Source organism: Odocoileus virginianus, chromosome 10 (genome assembly GCF_023699985.2).
Source record: "Odocoileus virginianus isolate 20LAN1187 ecotype Illinois chromosome 10, Ovbor_1.2, whole genome shotgun sequence".
Lineage (NCBI taxonomy): Eukaryota > Metazoa > Chordata > Mammalia > Artiodactyla > Cervidae > Odocoileus > Odocoileus virginianus.
The window spans coordinates 58,253,421-58,271,497 of record NC_069683.1 but is presented as its reverse complement, the minus strand read 5'-3'; the positions used below and the strand labels follow the sequence as shown (position 1 = coordinate 58,271,497).

General features: G+C 38.2%; 1 protein-coding gene across 1 annotated transcript; it reads right to left on the bottom strand.

Moving 5' to 3' along the window:
* Window positions 1–225: 225 nt before the first annotated feature.
* SLN (sarcolipin) lies at window positions 226–4,756 on the bottom strand. Its single transcript, XM_020891382.2, has 2 exons — window positions 4,646–4,756; window positions 226–818 (listed from the first exon to the last, which is right to left on the bottom strand). Exon 2 carries the CDS (start codon window positions 741–743, stop codon window positions 648–650), a length of 96 nt encoding a protein of 31 aa, XP_020747041.1. The 5' UTR covers window positions 744–818; window positions 4,646–4,756; the 3' UTR covers window positions 226–647.
* Between the last annotated feature and the right edge of the window lie 13,321 nt (window positions 4,757–18,077).

Sequence of the window (18,077 nt, the reverse complement as noted above, 5' to 3'; positions counted from 1 at the left end):
TCCCTCTGCCCTTGGGACTAATTCGGAAGGAAAGTTTGAGGAAAACTGAACCAATGGAATTGTTTGAAATACGACACTCTTAATTGACTTGGTTTCAAACCCTCAGCAGTTGGAAGATCTTGGCTTATCTCAAATGCTAGAAATATTGTAACATTTGTCACTTCAGTCTCAGTCAAGGATCAAATGCCGTATCACAAATAGAAGCTAAAATAAATTCTAAAAGTCTTATTTTTGGTTGACTTAACTTTATTCACATGATAGTTACAGGGGCTGACAAAGACTTCCTTTAACATTTCTTTCTTCTGGCAGGTTGACTTAGAGTTTGGTTGCTGAGTGTGGGTTGAAGGGATGTGTGGTGAGACAGATCAGGGGCTTGTTAACATTCTATGTCATCATGAATCCAGTTTACTGTTAACCTTGTGGCTTGTCTAACACATTTGCAGTAAGAATTGGGGAATAAATCTAATGCTTACTGGCAAACACTTTGAAGCCATTGAGAGAAGCTCTGGAGGCACCCCAGATATTGTGCGAACTGGTCAGAAGTGCCGTGGGATGCCAGAAAAGGCATCCCATGACAGCAGTGGGATGTCAGGGCATACAGAAGACAGCCCTGGAGCATTGCAGTCAATTCCAGGAGCTGTGGCATCTCAGTACTGATAGGACCTCACAAGGAGCCATATAAGGATGACTGTAATCAGGACAACGGTGAAGTTGAGACACAGCTCCCGGGTGGATCGTTCCATTCTCAGAGTGGTGTGGTGAGAACCGAAGGCAAACTTCTGAGGGCACACCAAAGACCTCCGGCTTGTCCTTACCTCCTATCAGAAAGTAACAAAGAAAACATAAGAAATTAGTGAGCATTCTTTCCTCAGAGGAAATAGAAGCATTATGGAAGGGAAATGTGTTATAGGCTGAATTGTATCCCCCCCACCCCCCACTAAATTCACATGTTGAAATCCTAATCCCCAGTATCTTGGGATGCAACTATATATTGTTTTTTAATTGAAAGATGTGGTTACATTTGGAGATAGGGTCTTTCAAGAGGTAATCAAGATGGGTTAAATTAAAATGAGGTAATTAAGATGGGTCCTAATGCAATATGACTGTTATCCTTATAAGAAGAAGAGATTAGGACATAAACATATGCAAAAGGAAGACCATATGAAGACACAGGAAGAAGATCATCATATGCAAGCCAAGGACAGGCCTCAGAAGAAATCAACCCTGCCAATACTTTGATTTCAGATATCTAACCTCCAGACTATGTTTGGACTAGAATTATTACTCTTCTCTGGGTCTCCAGCCTTCAATTTCCCCTGCAGATTTTGGACTCGCCAGCCTCCACAAGCATATAAGCCAATTACATTACGCACACATACACACATCCTCCCTGTTGGTTCTGTTTCTCTGAGAAACCTTGACTTACACAGTCTTTTTGTTTGTTTGTTTTGTTCTCTTTTGACCTGATGTCAAAAAGACCAATACAGTTCTGATTATTTTCCTGTGATGATTATATTGATGCTTATGGGGTTTTCCTCACAGCTCAGTTGGTTAAAAAAAAAAAAAAAACAACCACTTGCAATGCAAGAGACCTTGGTTCAATTCCTGAGTCAGGAAGATCCCCTGGAGATGGGATAGCCTACCCACTCCAGTATTCTTGGGCTTCCCTTGTGGCTCAGCTGGTAAACAATCTACCTGCAATGTGGGAGACCTAGTTTCAATCCCTGAGTTGGGAAGATCCCCTGGAGAAGGGAAAGGCTACCCACTCCAGTATTCTGGCCTGGAGAATTCCATGGACTGTGTAGTCTATGGGGTCACAAAGAGTCGGACATGACTGAGTGATTTTCACTTGATAAAATGCAAAATATTGCATTTTTCTTTCTTCAACTTCTGTGTGTATGTGTGTGCATGCTTGCTTGCTTTGCTCCCAGCAAGTAAGGTCAACCAAAACAGAAGAAAAAAATAAGTTATGGCTTAGAATTTTTCTTGCTTCAAATTACATACAGAGATAGGATACCATAATTTTTCAAGTTTCGAGCTGATCTATCTTTGTCTAACCCTGTGAAAGCACTAAGTAGTTTCAACAGCTGCTTGGCCTCTTGAAATCCCTGCATTGGGCATAGAGCCTACTGGGGTCAACCAAAAGTCCCTCACATAACAGGCACTCAGTCCAAACAGCAAGTGTTAACCCCATGGATACTTCTGTTTCAACAAGGCCTTGTGCCAGCTATTTTTAGTCAAGTCCAGGATGTGCTTATATTGTAAACACTTCAAAAAGTGGGGGTGGTATCTTTATAGTCTATATAGATAATACTTGAGGAAAATCATGCTTTGAGAGACATAATATTATTACTTCCAACGATGTGGCATAATTGACGCTGTGAATATGCAAACCAAATGAAAGTAAAGATTAAAAATAAAATTTTAAATAGAGCAAAAGTCTACTATGGAGTGGAAAAAGTTTGAGGGGAAAAAGTGTTTCATTTTCTAAAAGTGGAAGTTCAGGGGGAAGAAGTCTCCCCTGAATTATGAATTATAATTACTATATTTCTTTTATTATTAGTGTACCAAATTATTAATTGTATAAACCAGTCAAATGATCCTTTTTAACATTTTATGTTATTGTTGCTATAACACATAAGTTCAGATAAGATTATATTAACAGGTACATTGTTGAATGTTGATTTAAAATATGACCAATGGTAACTGATTCATGTTTCACTTTCCTTCTAATTCTTACTTATATTTTTGCCCTCTACACTTTTTCCAATGAAAATCTTTACAAAGATTTGCTTGAAGGAGAAAGTAAACAGAAGAAAATGAAGTATTAAGGAAGTAGAGAGGATGTATAAGCATGTACACCAGAGCAGAGAAGAACAGGAAAGAACAAAAGAATCTAAAGACTCTAAAGCAGATTCTTCCTTATGGACTTATTAATAAAATTAAATCCTGATCCAAACACCAATTTATTTGAGTAAGTCCCAAAGAAGTAAAAAGATATGTAAAACATAAGAGGCCTTATTTACAATGATCAAAACAACCCAACTCAGGGAGGGCAAAATAACTGTCCCATCAAATCTTATGAGACTGTGACCTGACAGGAACGTATTCAGAAAATGTTGCTGAAAGTTGTCCAGAGCTTTGATCGTGTAACCTTCACAACACCTCTGACATTTACAACTCAAACAAGTTTTGTGATTTTTCTCTCTCCCAAGATAATTGCTAAGAAACTGACTTTTAGACAGAGGTTAAGTTGTTTGTGTGATGACACATAGCAAGTTAGAGGCAGAACTAGAACTGGCAGACTGGAAATAGTTGTTGGATTGTGGTTACTCTGTAGGAGTGAAAACATGAATGATAACCACAAATAACTGCCCTGGCTAGTATAAATTTTTGACCTTTGGGAAAACAATTTGACATTTTTAAATTAAGGTTGATAATGTTAATTCTCTTTTATCTGGCTCTTTCATTCCTTCTCTAGAAACTCAAGCACATATATACCAGGATATATATATAAGAATATTCATAGCAACATTTTCATAATATCCCCAAGCTGGAAACAACTCAAATGTTCATCAGCAATAGAATGAATGTGAACTGTGGTATGTTCATACATTTCTATAGAGCAAATAAAACATATGAACTACAGCACCATGTAATAAGATGGGTGGATTTCACAAAAATAGCTATGAAGCAAAAGAGGAATTTACAAAAAGAAACACAGAATGCAATTCTATTTCTTCAAAGCCAAAAACAGGAAATTTAATTATATTGTTTAGGAACTCAGACAGAGATGGTAAAATTCTAAAGAAAACCATGGATAAGACTAGCTCAACAATTAAGATGATGATTACCGATGATAAGGCAAAAGGGAAAAGTGATCAAGAATGGAATTCTGGAGTGCGCCAATGACATTTCTTGACCTGAGTGATATTTATACAGGTGTTGCCTTACAGTAATTGTTCAAAGGGTATATTTTATGGACTCTTCATGTTTTTTTCAATGGTCGCTGAATTGACAGCTACTCATTACACTTCTTTATTACCTATGGTTTACCTCTTACTATATCTTGCACTTTGATGGTAAGCTTAAAATGCTGTTGTTTTGTATGTTTTTAAAGTAATAAAACACAGCATTAAGGTGGGAATTTATGATGAATCCAATCAAATCAACATATAAGCTAACTATTGGGAGTGGGCTCTAATTCCACACACATTTATGCCAAAGTTAAGTAAAACCCCAGATCAGCAATCTTCCATTTTTCTGCTGTTAACCCACAAAGACAATTCTGGCTTCATTTTAAATCTTTCCTGACATCAAGATCACAGTGTATGACTCAAAGTGAAAAAACAAAAGAATTCTGAATAAACTGTTTGATATCAACTTTCTTTGAATGGAGACTTGGAAAAGATGGAAGAGATATTTTCCTGTGTGATATTTTTTAATAGGAAGGGAGAAAATGCATGCCATAAGGTGAAAAAAAGGAAAACAAGAATCAATAATATTCACTTTCTAGTCTAAGAAACACTGTGTACAATAGGCATTGTCTATTTCATTAAGAAACGTAAATATTCCTGTGCTTTTCTTATCTGCAACTTGGACACACATACACACTGTATGCTAAGCTTAAAAATCCTACTGTTACCTGAATAGGGTCAAGGACACCCTGGGCTGCAGCAGGCTTCTCCTCCTTCTCTCCAACTTGGGCTCCGACTCCTGCTTGTCTCCCAGGCTGTCTGGACTTCTGGGCTCTGGGCAGGGCCTAAAGTAGTCCAAGGGAGGTGGCAATCACTGTGATGTCACTGGTGAAACATCTCGAAGGAACAACCTCCAAAGGTTGTAGGCTATTTGTGTTTAGGGGGACATGGAAATGTGTTGACTAAGGCTATTCCTTTGGCTGCGAATTTGTATTATTAATAAAAGCTCAAGGACTTAAAATCCTTTTCTTTCCAGTTGACTTTTGGTATAATTGATGTAGGTTTTAAATTCACCTTTTACATCTTCACAAGTATCTCTAACACGTGTTCAAAACATTGTAAACCAAGAGTGATAGACTAATATTAACAACTTTTTACTGCATCTGGCTGCCTATTCCACTTAGCATATGAGGGTGTAAAAGTGTAACTTCATTTAACCACCCATATTTTCAGCTTTTTTGAAGTATAAAGAATTCTCTGCAGTGCACATGCACTCCTCAAACTGCACACATGTACCAGAATTCGATAGGCATCTTTTAGCTCCTTCAAAATTGACTTTAGTCCAAGTGGTGAAAGCTATCTCCCCAGTCACCTGTTCCACATAACTTTCCGGCTAAGCTGTATGTTGCAAGTTTACACATTAATATACAGTTTCATCTGAAACAGCTGTGGAAACCATGGTTTATATATCTCTGTCAATGTACGAATACAGCAGTAAACCCATACGGCAAAACTCAGTCATTTGGATAGATTGGGGGTAGCAGGAGAACTGGTAAAAACTAGTGGGAAGAGTGAGTTATAGAATATCTCTGAAAGAAATAAAATTGTGTAACATTCAAATATAAACATTTACTAAAATTTGACTACTAAAATGAGCTTGTAATAAACATTTTAGGTGTCTGGAGGTAAATGGTTCCTCTGCAGTGTTTAACAGGCCTTCCCTTGTGGCTCAGAGGTAAAGATTCTGCCCACCAGTGCAACACACAGGGGTTCCATCCCTGGGTCAGGAAGATCCCTGGAGAAGAAAATGGCAACCCACTCAAGTGTTCTTGCCTGGAAAAGCCAATGGACAGAGGAGACTGGCAGGCTACCGTCCATGGGATCACAAAGAGTTGGACATGGTTGGACAAATGAGCACAAAGTGTTTAACTGAACTCAAAAATACATCCATTAAACATGACCCCAGCAATTGTGTTTGTTCATCAAATTCTTTCTTTATAGATAACAGAACAAACTTCCCCTCTGAATTCCCAGGCAGAGTCAATCAAAATAATATATTCCCAGAAGACATAAACAAAATTCCCTATGTGTGTCTGCATGCTCAGTCGCTTCAGTCATGTCCAACTCTGTGTGACCCTATGGACTGTGGCTCACCAGGCTCCTCTGTCCATGGGATTCTCCAGGCAAGAATACTGGAGTGGGTTGCCATTTCCTTCTCCAAACTTTTCCCCATTATTCCTCATGAACTAGAAATATTACTAGAACAAAAACTTTCCACTCCATGTCTTCATTTTTGATATAAACTCAATGTTGGGCAACCTTAATACAATATTCTCTTGTCACATGCCTTGTAAAAAGACAAGGCTTACTGAAGTGATAGGTAGGATATAGAAATTATAGTTCAGTCAAACACTGGCAAACTCCTTGAATGTAGTCAGATTTCTGTCTTTTGCTTCCAAGCCTTTGCCAGATTGTTTCAAATATTAGGACTGTTTTCCTACTCACTAAGACACACCCATTCCTTTATTAACCACTCAAAATTATTTTTTGTCCAATTAAAAAGTTATATATTTATTGTAAAATATTGAAAATATAAAAGTATAAAGAAAATTTAATATCAGCACCCAAAAGGAAAAAAGTTTATATTACCTTTTATTCATGTTTGAGGTTACATAGGCACAATCTCAAATTTGTAAGATATTTTCAGTAAAGGAATCTGATTTTTGAAAAGCCTTTATCTTTTCTAATTCTTGAAGAATTAAATTACTTGTACTGTACCATGTGTTGGTATTGGATTTACGGGACAAGCATTTATTTTGTATATGTTGGAATAAGAATTAGCTCTCCAATATTTAAAATGCTAACTACAATGGGAAAGGGTTAACATATCACAACACAGCTCACCAATACTGTCAATTTAATTTACTTGGTCAATTTCAATGACCAATGAAACGTAACTGGAAAGATAAAATCCTACTGCTTATTCATGAGTTTGTTTAGTTGTTCGTTTGGTTAAGTTTGTCTAACATTATGCCAGGGATTGTTGTTCCTGGTGCACTGACAAATTCCCAGATAGAGACTTCAGAAGCTTCTTGATATTAATGGTTTATCCTGTGATAACATGAGAGAGTGAGATAATACTGAGCATTTAGCTTCTTGTTAGTTGACCTAACTCTCTCCTGAAGAATTTGCAAGCCACCCAAAGTCACATGACAGCCATTCAACCCCAAGTTTAACCCTGAGGATCTGCAAGCTCAAAAAAAAATAAGCATATTGTCTCTCAATTAAAAGGCTGAAATAATAAGATTTCAAACCTCACTACCAAAGAAAATTTATGTCTTCAGATTAGCTTTACTTAATTCTCTTGGTATTTTCTTTTCTGTGAGCAATACCCATGACTTAACATTCCATATTAACTTTCTTTCAAGGTGCTGTTCTTCCCATCAGCAGGAGGACATACTAAATTAGTAATCTTTGACATTATTTCTATCCCTGTTAATCTAGAATTTATCCAAAGGCCTTTTGCTAAGAAAACATGCACATTGACATTGGTATTGAAGAGCTAATTGGCATTTATTTCTTCCCACCCCATATGTTATATACATTCTTAACTCTAAAATATTATACCCTTTGAAAATCAGTGTTGATTTCTTATGTCTGATTATAAGCTAAACTAACTTATTTAATTTATTTTCAATTTCCATCCACCCTTTTACTTTGGGAAGCAAAAAGTGAAGACATCATGTCAGTCCATGAATCAACAAGTCTCTGACACAGTGGGAGAATTCAGTAAGGCCCTGATGAAAGGCGATGGGCTCAGCCCATCACAGTAATGATTATGATGATTATGTGCCTCTCTCACCTCCACATCTTCACATTCAACCGATCACAGACCTGCACAGAAAGAAACAGCTTTCTACTATTATCTGTCATTATCCCACACAAGTAGAAACCCAGAGAAAGACAAAACCATATTTCTTGAAGCTCTCTTCATGTCCTTGAAAAATCAATGATTATTATCTGCATTTTAAACCACTTGTGGCACATGTGTGATTTTTATCTCACTAACTGAATTTTAATTCCAAAAGCAAGGATAGTTGCCTGTATTTCTTTTGTTTCTCTAACCATGCACTAAACTGATGAAGAATCATAATAGATGCTCTAGGGTATATAGCAAGGGGCTCAATTTGAGCCTCCATCACATCACATCTCCTACCGAGATCTAGACATGTCTGAGCATTTCTGAGCATGCCAGGCAAACCTGGGTGGAGGAAACTGAAGTCAACATCAAATCTATTTGTAAGAGGACTTAGAAACCTGGGAGAGAAAATTCCTTTGAAGGGGAGTCATCAAGAAGATCCATGTAGTTCAGCAACAGGGAGAATATTTAAGCTATTCTGTTGCACATAACTAACAGATGCCTTGTGTTAATCTAGGTCCTGTGAGAAGCAAGATACCAAGATGGGACTAAATGTGCAAAAAGAAAAATATATTGGGGGAAATGCCTGTGAGAGAAAAAAAGGAAGGGAGGTTGGACTATAAGACTAGTTCTAAGGAAAGTTTGACAAAGCTGTTAGGAAACTTCATATCAAACACATCTATCAGAAGTGTCCCATGAATCTCAGGGTGTCCCCCTTTGTATTACTCCCATGCTCCATTCTTGACTGAGAGCAGCCAGAGAAGCAGGGCCTCTGTGCAAACCTGGTTATAATTTCAGAGCACAGCAGCTGGAGCCCACCTCAATTACAGTCACATGTTAGAGGTACCTTCCATGGCCACCAGACTCACACACTACCCATCCTACTCCACAACAGCTTGTTTGGGTCCTAGGGGAAGAGACAGAGCTGTGGACAAAAGCTCTATAGCTCTTTGACAATTGAGTTCAGCAGTGGAACACTGAAAGGGACAGAGATTCTCCCTCTACCTGTGACTTCTTGTGGACCTCGTGTATCCATGGAACCAGCAATGTAATGTCCTTCCATTGAAGTGTCACGGAGCCTGGCAGAAGCAGAAATACTGATCAAGACTTCCTTGCAGTTTATATTAAGCTGTGCAGGCCTTAGTTGCAGATGGCAGCAGAGAAGAACTTGAGCTAAAGGGCAAGAAAATGGCAGGCATTATGTGGTAGCTGACAGTACGTGTGCATGAGCACATGTCAACCACCTCCTAAAGTTGCTAGAAATAATCAGGAGGAACATTACAGGGGCATGCAGTCTTGCATAACAAATGGGAGCAAAAGCCAGAAAAATACGTATTAGTTCTGTTTATAATAACCCATTTTAAGTCCTGGATTGGTGAGGTGACACCTGTTAACATCATTTGACTTGGAACCAATTAAATTACTCTTCTCTGGAACAAGTGTATTTCTGGTCTATAATAAGATTCTGCAAGCAAACAGCTTTCTCTCAGCCCATTAAACATAGCTGCCGAAGGGGAGAAAAACAAAGGAGCAGCCCCAAAAGTGTATTTGCTACTAGGCTATATACCAACTGCCTTCAAAACACTCTCAGATTTCAGATTGGTTTTGTTATTTTTCTGACGGGAAATAAAAATTCAGCAGACTATTGATGTGCTGTTACTGAGTAGTTCAGTGAGATTCTAGCCAGGCACGCCCACTTGAAACATTCTGTTCTTAGTGAATTTGATCAAGAATATTTTTTCTAAATCTCTCTTGAGAATCTGTCAGTCAGGATAACACGATTGCAGTTTCAGTAAGAATGAAATAGATCAATTGATCAGACAAAATTGCTGGGTTTTCTCTGTAAACAAGTTTATTTGGTTTTAGCTTTTGGCTATTAAAGTGGAGAGAATAGAGTCATGAAAAATCATGAAAATATCTCTCTGCTCTCTGTGAAGATGATAAGAAAACAAAAGTGCCTAGTTGCAGTAATGTGAAAGATTAGCTGGATGCAAGATCAGGCTAGGTTTCCTTTTGGATGAGGGATATGCTATCTCTGAGGGCAATTGGGCACTTGTTCTACAGCCTGAGGAGTAACCTAACCTTTTACACTTTTACAGTAAGTGAATGTGGAGTTGCCAGGACCTAGTATTCTGGGAATTTGGGCAGCTTATCTGGGAGAGGTAGTTTAAGCCTTCTCTCTTTACTGTTTATTTTGTTGCTTCTTACCCCCATTTTTCAGTGTAGAACAGAAAAGGAGGTCTACACACTTCAGGCCAATTATATCTGTGTCTACATGAGGGTACACATTTTGTGCTAACAAGCTACATTTTCTTCTATTATCTTTCTTTTGCAAGATGTTACAGCACTCACCAGCCATTTACATATCAACCATTCCTGCCAAGGAACAGCACAAGCACAAGATATCCCTGCTACATTCGTTACAGTCACATCTGCTGAGAACCACCACTCCTGCCTCCAGTATTGACCTTGCCTACAAGATACCCTTCCTCTGCAGCTGCCTCTGCTAAGTACCATAGTTACTGACTATTGAAGGATAAAAAAGATACGCTTACTTCAAGAGCAAAATGAGGCATTGGGAAGAGGAACTGTGTCTCTATGTGTTACACCCTATTGAGAAATACTTCCTCACTCTCACTTCAGTGTTTTCCCAGACACCCCAGTAGGTATCTTTTTACCTAAGACTCAATTCTTCCCTTCACTACTAAGATTTGATATTGCACCCACCAAATGTTCCTTCTATTAGGATGAATTCTCTCTCAGGAGGAGCCTAAGTTCCCCAAACAAATCAGATTCTCTCAGGCCTGCTCCGTCAGTAAATAACACAAGCTTAGGCACAAGACTGGGAGCTGACTGCGGCTCAGATCATGAACTCCTTGTTGCAAAGTTCAGATGTAAATTGAAGAAAATAGGGAAAACCACTAGACCATTCAGGTATGACCTTAATCAAATCCTTTACAATTATGCAGTGGAAGTGACAAATAAATTCACAGGATTAGGTCTGATAGAGTGCCTAAAGAACTATGGATGGAGGTTCATAATATTGTACAGGAGGCAGTGATCAAGACTATACCCAAGAAGAAGAAATGCGAAAAGGCAAAATCCTTGCATGAGGAGGACTTACAGACATCTGAGAAAGGAGAGAAGTGAAAGGCAAAGGAGAAAAGGAAAGATATGCCCATTTGAATACAGAGTTCCAAAGAATAGCAAGAAGAGGTCAGAAAGCATTCCTCAGTTATCAATGCAAAGAAATAGAGGAAAACAATAGAATGGGAAAGACTAGAGATTTTTTTCAGGAAAATTAGAGATACCAAGGGAACATTAAATGCAAAAATGTGCACAGTAAAGGACAGAAATGGTATGGACCTAATAAAAGCAGAAGACATTCAGAAGAGGTGGCAAGAATACAGAAGAATGATACAAAAAAGATCTGAATGACTTAGATGACCATGATGGTGTGATCAGTCACCTAAAGTCAGACACCCTGGAATGCAAAGTCAAGTGGGCCTTATAAAACATTACTACAAACAAAGCTAGTGGAGATGATGAAATTCCAGTTGAGCTATTTCAAGTCGTAAAAGATGATGCTCTGAAAGTGCTACACTCAATATGTCAGCAAATTGGAAAACTCAGCAGTGGCCACAGGACTGGAAAAAGTCAGTTTTCATTCCAATCCCAAAGAAAGGCAATGCCAAAGAATGTTCAAACTACGGCACAATTGTAGCAAAGTAATGCTCAAAATTCTCCAAGCGAGGCTTCAACAGTAAGTAAACTTAAAACTTCCAGATATTCAAGCTGGATTACAGAGGAAACAGAGATCAAATTGCCAACATCCACTGGATCACAGAAAAAGCAAGAAAGTTCCAGAAAAATATCTGCTTCTACTTTATTGACTATGGCAAAGCCTTTGACTGTGTGGATCACAACAAACTGTGGAAAATTTTTCAAGAGATGGAAATACCAGACCACCTTACCTGCCTTCTGAGAAATCTGTATGCAGGTCAAGAAGCAACAGTTAGAACAAGACATGGGACAACAGAGTGGTTCCAAACTGGGAAAGGAGAACATCAAGGCTGTATATTGTCACCCTGCTTATTTAACTTCTATGCAGAGTACATCATGAGAAATCCTGGGCTGGATGAAACACAAGCTGGAATCAAGATTACTGGGAGAAATACCAATAACCTCAGATATGCAGATGACACCACCCTTATGGTAGAAAGTGAAGAGGAACTTAAGGACCTATTGATGAAGGTGAGAGAAGAGAGTGAAAAGGCTGGCTTAAAACTCAACATTCATAAAATGAAGATAATGGAATTCAATCCCATTACTTCATGGCAAATAGATGGGGAAACAATGGAAACAGTGACAGACTTTATTTTCTTGGGCTCCCAAATCACTGCAGGTGATGACTGCAGCCATGAAATCAAAAGATGTTTGCTCCTTGGAAGAAAAGTTATGACCAACCTAGATAGTTTATTGAAAAGCAGAGACATTAGTTTGCCAACAAAGGTCTGTCTAGTCAAAGCTATGGTTTTTCCAATAGTCATATATGGATGTGAGTGTTGGACCATAAAGAAAGTTAAATGCTGAAGAATTAGTGCCTGTGAAATGTGGTGTTGGAGAAGATGCTTGAGAGTCCCTTGGACTGCAAGGAGATCAAACCAGTCCATTCTAAAGGAAATGCTGAAGCTGAAACTCCAGTACTTTGGCCACCTGATGTGAAGAACTGATTCACTGGAAAAGACCCTGATGCTGGGACAGACTGAAGGCAGGAGGAGAAGAGGATGACAGAGGGTGAGATGGTTGGATGGCATCACTGACTCGATGGACATGAGTTTGAGCAAGTTCTGGGGGTTACTTATGGACAGGGAAGACTTCCATGCTGCAGTCCATGGGGTCTCAAAGAGTCAGACATGACTGTGTGACTGAACTGAACTGAGGCACTAGGTGAGGTCCTACCACATCAGTGCCCTTATACACATGGTGCAGTATGTTGTGCTTTCTACCAGTTATCTTCCCATTGGAGTCAGATAAAAATTGACTCTTCTGCATGACAGACAGAAAGCATATTGTTTCTTACTTCAGTGGTTTCCTGATTAGGTTCAAAATCTTCAAGTGCAGAGGCAAGGCCTTAGAGTAATCTAGCTTCTAAACTCCCTGACTTCCTCTGCAGCAATCTCACACCTGCAGTTCCTCAGATGTTCTCTTCATGTATGTATATGCCATTTCCTTTGATTATACCACCCTTTACCCCTTTCCTCAACACCTCCCACCTTTGTTTGATGATTAATAACAGTACTTGATTCAAGTGTCACATGCCCTGATCCTCAAGACTGGGACAGATGAATCTCTGATCTGTGTAGCCCTAGTTCAGTTCAGTGGCTCAGACATGTTCAACTCTTTATGACCCCATGGACTGCAGCACGCCAGGCTGTCCTGTCCATAACCAACTCCCAAAGCTTGCTCAAACTCATGTACATTGAGTTGGTGATGCCATCCAACCAACTCATCCTCTGTCATTTCCTCCTCCTCCTGCCTTCAATCTTTCCCAGCATCAGGGTCTTTTCCAGTGAGTCAGTTCTTTGCATCAGGTGGCCAAAGTATTGAAGCTTCACCTTCTGCATCAGTTCTTCCAGTGAATATTCAGGACTGATTTCCTTTAGGATAGACGGGTTTGATCTCCTTGCTGTCCAAGGGACTCTCAAGCATCTTCTCCAACACCACATTTCAAAGGCATCATTTTTTTCAGCACTCCGCTTTCTTTATGGTCCAACTCTCACATCCACATATGACTACTGGAAAAACCATAGCTTTGACCAGACAGACCTTTGTCATCAAAGAAATGTCTCTGCTTTTTAATATGCTGTCTAGGTGGGTCATAGCTTTTCTTCCAAGGAGCAAGGGTCTTTTAATCATTTCATGGCTGCAGTCACCATCTGCAGTGATTTTGGAACCCAAGAAAATAGTCTGTCACTGTTTCCATTGTTTCCCCATATATTTGCCATGAAATGATGGGATAGGATGCCATGATCTTCATTTTTTGAATGCTGAGTTTTAAGTCAGCTTTTTCACTTTCCTGTTTCACTTTCATCAAGAGGCTCTTTAGTTCTTCTTCACTTTCTGCCATAAGGGTGCTGTCATCTGTGTATCTGAGGTTATTGATATTTTTCCCAGTAATCTTGATTCCAGCTTGTGCTTCATCCAGCCCAGCATTTAGCATGATGTACTGTGCCTCGGAGTTAAATAAGCAGGGTGACAATATACAGCCTTGATGTTCTCCTTTCCCAGTTTGGAACCAGTCCACTGTTCCATGTTTGGTTCTAACTGTTGCTCTTTGACCTGCATACAGATTTCTCAGGAGGCAGGTAAGGTGGTTTGGTGTCCCCATCTCTTGAAGAATTTTCCACAATATATTGTGATCCACACAGTCAAAGGCTTTGCCGTAGTCAATAAAGCAGACGTAGATGTTTTTCTGGAACTTTCTTGCTTTTTCTATGATCCAATGGATGTTGGCAATTTGATCTCTGGTTCTTCTGCCTTTTCTAAATCCAACTGAACATCTGGAGGTTCTCAGTTCACATACTGTTGAAGCCTTACTTGGAGAATTTTGAGCATTACTTTGCATAGCCCTAAGCACTATTGATTTCACTGTATTGTCAGTACTAAGCTTCCTGTCCATCTCCTCTCTTTAAGAACAAGGATTGTGTCTCTCACCCATGGAGACCCAATAGATAGACAAGCTGTACATACAATATACTGGGCATTCTATAAGAATTTGTTTAATAAATATATGTATGAATGTAATTAATTTATAACTGCTCAACTCTGGAAAGTCATAGGCAAATAAATGTTTTAAAAATAAAATGTAATTTTTACCAATTTACATGAGAAAAGATAGTGATATTTATAAGACCTGTAGTAACTTGAACTACTGAGGATTTCTTGATCTAAGAATAGTACATTCTAGGCTTCCTACCACTGACCGGGTCTGACAGCTGTTTATTAGGTTGGCACATAATATGCTTTAAAGGGATGATTTTCTCTCTTCTGTTGAAGTTGAGCAACAAACAATGTATTGATAATTTGTTGTAGTATTTTTAGAGAAAATTTTTAAATTTAGGAATAGCTTACCATTATAGTTTTTTCTTGCTTGCTTCCCTTTAATTCTATGTTTTCTCACTTTTCTGATTAAACATATTTTTGGTAACTTGGGGAAAGGCCTAGAAAGCTAAAATTTTTCTACAAAAAAAGGCAAGCAGAGGACCTAAGAGGGTCTGACCCAGGAGGGCTCAATAGAGTCCTGCTTGGTTATACTTGGTCATATTGTTCCTTGTCTTCTTTTAATAAGAGAATTAAAATATTATAGATAAAACTGAAGTCTCATTGAACTACCCTTTTCAGTTCTCTAGATCATTACCACCTCCCCAGATAAAACAGCTGCTATATTTTGGTGTATAATCCTAGTCTTGTAATTAACCTTTTAGGATTTAGAATCCCAGTTATGTTAGCCTGAATAAGTAGGTTTCCCTCTTTCTTCTCTAAAACATTTTGGGGAAAAAGACAATACCTTTCTTTTTTGTTAAGTTTAAAACAACCAGTCCATTAAACTCTATGGGCCTGGTGACCTTTTTGGAGTGTCAGAGGAAATATCTGACTACTAATTTCATGATTTTTAATGGTTAAACATCCTATTTCTTAGAAAATAAATTTTCTATTTCTTCTTAAGTCAATCCTGGCAATTTATTATATTAATCAAAAATTGCCCATAATCTTTTTGTAATTTTATTAGTATCACTTATGATTGTGTTCTAGATTTTTCTCAGTTCTCTCTGATCTATTGTTTTGCTCCTATCTTTTCGAACTTTTTGACAAAAGTAGAATAATCCATCTTAACCACCAGGGAAGCCTCAACAAACCCTGTGTTAGCAATTACATTTTTTGCCAGTCTTGTCACATTTATCATTATCCCTCTCATTTTTCCTCTATTTTCTTTCCTTCTTCCTTATGTCTTCCAGGTATGTTAGTGGAAATCCTGGAAGTTGTGACCATTTCACATGCGTGTTTAATTGATAACACTTTTTTTTTTCACCCATTAACCACATCTTTATCATACCTAACAAAGTGAATAACAATTCCTGATATTTTCTTGTTTCTTGTTGAATTATTGTCATCACTTCTAGGTCTCTTTGTTCCTACTATTATTTAATTTTGCTTTTCCCCCCCTTATTAATGGGCTTTGCCATTTTATTAATTTGTTTCCTATTTGATTAAATTCTCCTTTAACATTTACTTCTTACTACTTCTCTTTTGATTTACTCCTTGTCTTGTTTCTAGCTTCTTTATTTAAATGCTTAAGATTCTTTTCTTTCCCTTGCTGCTGCTGCTGCTAAGTCACTCAGTCGTGTCCAACTCTTAGTGACCCCATAGACTGCAGCCTACCAGGCTCCTCCATCCATGGGATTTTCCAGGCAAGAGTACTGGAGTGGGGTGCCATTGCCTTCTCCATTCTTTCCCTTACTTGTTTTCAAATATGAATGTGAGTCTATAAATCTCCTAAATTCTGATTTAACTGCTCTCTGTATGTTTCAGTATGATATCACTCGTGATACTATTGGTCAGTTGTAAAATTTTATCTTTCTCATTAGAATTTCCTCTTTACCCACAAATTATTTTGAAGTGAGTTATTCTTGTATCAACTATATGGATATTTTGGTTCTTTTCTATTGTTTGTTTAATTTTAATTATTACTATGAATTCTAATAACTTTTGATGACTGTCTTTGAGTTTAATAGGAGAAAATTTCATGTAACTGTTTTCCGTGTGCTTAAAAAGAATATATATTGTCTGATTTTTGAAAATAACATTTAATATATATCTGCTAAGTCATCTTGTTATATTTATTTCTCAAACCCTCATAACATAAATAATTTTCAGTTACTTAATCTGTTTCTGAGCAAGATCTGTTAAAATATACCATGATAATGGTAGGTTTGCATTTCCTACATTGTAACAGTTTTAAGATTTATATATTTTTGAACATTTCTTATTATATTATACAATTCAAGGGAGTTTTATAAGCTCAGGTCAGTTCAGTCATTCAGTCGTGTCTGACTCTTTACAACCCTATGGACTGCAGCACTCCAGGCTTCCCTGTCGAACACGAGCTCCCAGAGCTTGCTCAAACTCATGTCCATGGAGTCGGTGATGCCATTCAACCATCTCATCCTCTGTCGTCCCCTTCTCCTCCTGCCTTCAATCTTTTCCAGCATCAGGGTCTTTTTTAATGAGTCTGTTCTTCACATTAGGTAGCCAAAGTATTGGAGTTTCAGCTTCAGCATCAGTCCTTTGAATTCCTTTAGGATTGATTGGTTTGATTTCCTTGCTGTCCAAGGGATTCTCAAGAGTCTTCTCCAACACCACATTTCAAAAGCATCAACTCTTTGGCATTCATCTTTCTTTATGGTCCAACTCTCACATCCATACATGACTGCTGGAAAAGCCTAAGCTTTGACTCTGTGGGACTTTGTCTGTCAAGTAATGTCTCCGATTTTTAATAAACTGTCTAGGTATATCATAGCTTTCCTGCCAAGGAGCAAGTGACTTTTAATTTCATGGCTGCATCTGCAATGATTTTAGAGCCCAAGAATATGAAGCCTGCCACTGTTTCCATTGTTTCCCTGTCTATTTGCCATGAAGGGGTGGAACCAGATACCATGATCTACGTTTTTTGAATATTGAGTTTTAAGCCAGCTTTTTCACTCTCCTCTTTCATTTTCATCAAGAGGCTCTTTAGATCCTCTTCACTTTCTGCCATATGGGTGGTGTCATATGCATATCTGAGATTATTGATATTTCTCTCAGCAATCTTCATTCCAGCTTGTGCTCCATCCATTCCAGCATTTCCCATATAACCACTCTACATATAAGTTAAATAAGCAGGGTGACAATATACAGCCTTGACATACTCCTTTCCCAATTTGGAAACAGTCTGTTGTTTCATGTCAGTTCTTTCTTTTTTTTTTTTTTCCCCTAACTGTTGCTTCTTGACCTGCATACAGATTTCTCAGAAGGCAGGTAAGGTGGTGTGTTATTCCCCTCTATTGAAGAATTTTCTATAGTTTGTTGTGATCCACACAGTCAAAGGTTTTGCCGTAGTCAATGAAGCAGAAGTAGATGTTTCTCTGGAATTCTCTTGCTTTTACTATGATCCAGTGGATGCTGGCAATTTGATCTCTGGT

Coding starts and splice junctions, on each gene's coding strand:
- SLN (XM_020891382.2), bottom strand. CDS start 743: ATGGAACGATCCACCCGGGAGCTGTGTCTCAACTTCACCGTTGTCCTG.